This window comes from Montipora foliosa, chromosome 12 (genome assembly GCF_036669935.1).
Source record: "Montipora foliosa isolate CH-2021 chromosome 12, ASM3666993v2, whole genome shotgun sequence".
NCBI lineage: Eukaryota > Metazoa > Cnidaria > Anthozoa > Scleractinia > Acroporidae > Montipora > Montipora foliosa.
This window is the reverse complement of record NC_090880.1, coordinates 17193770-17198769: the sequence shown is the minus strand read 5'-3', so window position 1 is coordinate 17198769 and position 5000 is coordinate 17193770. Positions and strand designations below refer to the sequence as shown.

Below are 5000 nucleotides of genomic sequence, written 5' to 3'. Positions count from 1 at the left end.
GGGGAGATTGGAGATTGTTCAATTTTTGTCTTGATCCAATTAACATAAAGTCAGTTTTTGTCATGCTGAGAGGCAATTTATTGGCAATAAGCCAACTATTTATATTTGATAATTCCCAATTTAAAGAAACTTGAACAGAGCAGATGTCTTTGTCAGAATAAGTTAGGTGAGTATCTGTTCATCTGCATACATTCTTGGTTACGAAATTGACAAACAATTGGGTACCCCAGTATTGTCCCCTGAGGGATGCCGCACGTCAGAGTGCATCTTTTAGAAAGGACACCATTAACAGCGCATTTTTGGGTACGATTGTCTAAGTAGGAGGAAAAGAGTTCAGAAAGACAACCGCGTTAGTATGGCCGCGATCTAAATTGAAAGGCCCAATTGTCAGTGGCGTCCAGCAAGGCGGTCATAGTTGAATGAAAGGATCGATAGCCAGATTGATGATATATAAGAAGGTAGAAAGCTGGTTATAATGTATTCTCTCAAATACCTTTGCTATTGCCGGAATCACTGATATTGGACGATAATTATGCATGTCCCTTCTATCACCCTGTTTAAATATATAGTGTCGTAAAACCAAAACCAAAGTAATTACTTTGGCCAATCAAAAAGGAAGGAGGTAATCTAGTAACCAATCAAAACTCGAAGTAATTACACGTAGCCGACACAAAGCGCGGGAAAATGTGCACGCGCGAGCCATAATTGGTTTTGGTTTCACTTCTGATTGCTTGAAAAATTGGCGCGAGAGCTTTGAACCAATCACTGAGTGAAGTAATTATAAACCAAAGCAATTCGCTTATTACTTTCGACACTCAATTGAAAACCACTCTATGCCGGTAGTTAAACAGCGATTAAAGATAATTGAAATATGCTGCAAAATTACGTACAGTTCTTCGAACCTACGCTGTCATGATTCACCTCTCAACGAAAAATGGAAGAGTCCACTTAGCTAAATGAATGTAACAAGGGAGAAGATCTATTTGAAAAGCTCCCCAGAGGTTTGGTCAAAACTGACCAAGAATACAGCAGTAAAAATTTGTTAGCCAGCCAGCTAGCTGTCTGGTACCCTGAATGCATGGGCATGTCTCTAGAAGGGATTACGGATGAAGCTTCTATAAACATCCTCACGTCGTGCCACTGCGGAGAAAATCTTTACAAGAACGTGCCATGTTATCAGTCATTGGTCGGAGATAAATAGAGTGATGATTACGTTGATGATGATGATGACGATAATGATGAGGAGGAAGATGTAACCACCCTCAATGCATGTAGCACTGGTCTGCATCTACTTCGCATACCTTAAAATCAAAATTTGTCACTCACCATAAAAGATTACCTGGACACCTTTCACCGAGCATCCTTTGACATTACAGGCTGAAATACTGTAAGTACCCGAATCATCCTTAGAAAAGGGTGGTTGTACCAACAGCTGTCGTCCGTGATCAAATGTCTTAAAGCGACTGCCAATCATAAGCTCCAAATTGTCTTTTCTCCATTGGATCTTGATTGGTTGAAGGCCTTTGGCCTTGAAGCTTAGCTCCAACGGCGTTATGCCTGATACGTTTCTACGATAAGGGGACTTCTGTTTAAAGAAAACGTAGGGTTTGCTTTCCCTCAGATTCATAGCAGCTGTCTTTTCCGCTGGTTTTTCATCCACGTCGGGTTCTTTTACATCTTGAGGCTCCAGCTTAGCTAGAAAAAATGTAAGGCGCACTAAAATTTAGATATTTGGAAAGTAGATCAACTTATAGTGTTCTCCCCCGATTCAACTCTTGGCAGAGACGGTCCCTTGCTGGAAACGAGCAAACTCGTTTCTAGGATCTTTCTCACTCCAAAGCAGAGGGAAAGGTCCTGGAAACGAGGTTGATTACAGACCTGCAGTTATGACAGCAGCTTATATTAGTACCATCCGTTCAGATGAAACGCTAGATACCTATCTACAATAAGTTAACCATCGTTGATGTAAGGGTTGCTATTATTGTTGATTTTTACTTCGAGAGTAAAGTAAGAGAAACATTTGTTTATCGCCTGTTTTTCTTGTGGCGATGGATTCCAATTGACGACGATTAGTGGACACCTTGTCAAAGTCGGCCTGCATCTAATTTGCTGCATTTCCGCATAAAGATTAGGGATGGTAAGCGTGTTGTGTTAATGCTGTTGTAAATGTGTGAGTTTAGGGGCAGCAGTTATATGCGCAGGGGGCCGTTTCTCGAAAAGTGTCAGTAACATTCCAGGGACCCGTTGCGCGAAAGTCCCGAAAACTTTTCGGACCCGAAAAGCCGATCTTTTAACGTGTTTTCAAGGTACGAGGATGAAAGATAACTGTGAAGTTTGACGACGTGAATCCTCTCCGTTTTTGAGATACAAAGGGAATGGTGACATCCGAAAATGGTATGTAAAGTTTTGGGGAAATTCGAGAGAAACGGGCTCCAGGCCCGAAAAGCCAACTATTTTTCAACAGATATTCAAGACCCGAAAGAACGACTTTTGTGCGTGCCTTGAAAAGAGAAACAAATTGATTTATGCCCCCCCCCTTTCTTCCTGCAGCCTACGTGAAAAGCCCCCCCCCCCCTCCCTTTCTTACTGCAGCCTACGTGTCAGTACGTGAGCCTATCGTAAAAATTTCTGAACTGTGAGAGCTAATACAACCATGAACAGAGGATAAGGAATCATTATTACCCTCAGAAGAAATAACGATTCCTCTTGGCGACTAAAATCTTAGCAGGCTCTTCGACCCCCTTTCCTTGTCCAGGGTCAACATCCTAAAAAACTGATTAATTCACACGTTGCGTTTTCTCCACAGTTTTTTCCAAATGCCATATTATGTGACAAAGAAGAACCCGGCACTTGTTACACAAGAAATCCACACAATGTTGAATTATTCCACGTGTATTTCCACAGTTTTTAACTTAACTGTTTAGCTTCATAACTTTTTTCAAAAGCACATGGTTCTCTCTCTGACGTCACATGACGTCGCATACAGTGTCCAGTCCTCTGGCGGATTTCTATATCTAACACACTCACGCAAAAGATGGAAGGTGGTAAATGTTCAATGCTAACGAAACATTCATGGTGCCAGGCCCGCTCTGTTTGGCGGCCGAGATACCATTCTCGTCCCCAGAGTCCGCGTTTATTTTGGTCAGCCCCAAGAAAACGGACTCTGGCCACAGCCAAAGCCGGAAGTCCGCGAATCATGGACTTCCGTCTATTCTACGCATTCTCAGAAATTTGAAACAATAAAGTTGATGGTCGTCAACGGTTACAACACATTACAGTGTTATCGCGACTGCATGCTCGTATTTACGGCTGAGGCCAGAGACCGTGTTCTTGGTGCTGGCCAAAAGAAAAGCGGGTTCTGGGGACGAGAATAAGGAGAAACTTGACAGGGGTACCCGGGGTACAAGAGCATAAGGGTACTATAAAATTAAAGTCCATTGTCTCCCTTCTTCGATACATACGTGACTTGACGATAACATCTGCAACTTGCAGCTCCGCATTATTCAGCTCTTTGTCCTTTACTACGCATGTGTAGGTCCCTGTATTCCACTGTGTTATGTTGGAAATTATAAATGTCTGCCCTTCCTGGATGATTTTCTTCCCATCTGGTGCAAGGAAAAAAGAGGGCACTGGTGGGTGTTCAAATGAAAGTGCCGTGAAATAAGCAGGCTCATTAGTCGGACAGGCTAGTTTGACGTCTTCGCCCTCTGAAACTTCGTAGGAAATGGAAGTGGCGTCTTCAAATTGTATTGCAGACACTTTGAAAGAAATTGCAAATGTCAAAAGTAAGACTTACAGATGGTTTCACTGACGTTTTTTAAACGAAGGGGAAAAAGGGAGAGAAATTATCGTAAAGTTTCATGCGCCGTGTTATCATAGCATAAACACACTTGAAATTCTCCATTTCAAAACCAAGGTAATTCAAGACAAGAGACTTTGCATTTTTTTTTTCGGTTTTCCTCATCTCAACATTTCATGAAAAAGAGCATCTTTTTAGGATGAAGATTTAATGCAGAATTTCAAATGGTTTTTCGGGCGCAGAAAACATTTTAGAACTTTTAAGAAACGAGCTTCAAGAGAAATGCTTCAGCTTGAGCGCATACTTCTAGCATTTGGCCATGGCGTCTTAACTGGCGCGAGTTCAAGAGTGGAGGATTCAAGCAGATTTGCTGAAAATGTCCTCTTCATGACTGATAAATTTGTTTCATCATTTTTTTCGCTAGGATTTAACGGTTTGAAGGATTGACTGCATCCGATTTATTTAACAGTCCTTAAACCATAGGCAGTATAATTAACCAGACTGCATGGTTACTGCTATATCTACCTTTTTAACTATCTAGGCTTGGTAATAGGTAATAAACTGACAGCATAACATTGGACAAGACTTATAATCATAACTTTATATCCAAATCGAAGACAAAATCCATATTAAAAAGGTCGTAAAAAAACAAAAACAAAACAAAGCAAACCAAAAAAAAAAGTCAGTTAATTGAAGAAAATTATCTAAAACCGTGCAATCTGTACCTGAGCACAAAGTAATACATCCCGAGAGAAAAGGGATTAAACTAAGTATTCGTCGCAACCTTCTTGTCATCTCTCAGTTTCGTCTCCCAAATTTCTAGGTTTTTGAAACACGCTTTTCAATTCAACGTCATGCTGTTTCCTCTGTAGTTGTTTTATTCACTTCATTGTGATGTCGTTTATCAATTCGTCTGAAAAGCGCGTGCGATATAAGCGCGCGAGGAAAAAGGACTCTATCTATATTTGATTCAAGGCGACGTAGCCAAAACAGCAGCTCAACGTTCTGTCCTTGTGACTAGGAGAGAATTAAGCGTTAGAGCCAGCATCACGGATTCATTTCTGGTTTGTGGATGTTCCCAAAAAGTAAAGCTACTGGATACTTTTCTTACACTATACTACCCTTGACATATTGTGAGTGCCTAGCATTTTGAGCTTTGCAGTTATTGCCCAGTGCCCACAAATGTCTCCTGCGCAGATTT

General features: G+C 41.2%; 1 protein-coding gene across 1 annotated transcript in view; it reads right to left on the bottom strand.

Moving 5' to 3' along the window:
• The window catches only part of LOC137980909 (uncharacterized), an 18628-nt gene that overhangs the window by 12974 nt on the left and 654 nt on the right, over positions 1 to 5000 (bottom strand). The window contains exons 3-4 of the mRNA XM_068828305.1: positions 3462 to 3758; positions 1327 to 1695 (exon numbers count right to left, since the gene is read on the bottom strand). Coding sequence (XP_068684406.1) covers positions 1327 to 1695; positions 3462 to 3758 — 666 coding nt within the window. The remainder of the gene's footprint in view (positions 1 to 1326; positions 1696 to 3461; positions 3759 to 5000) is intronic.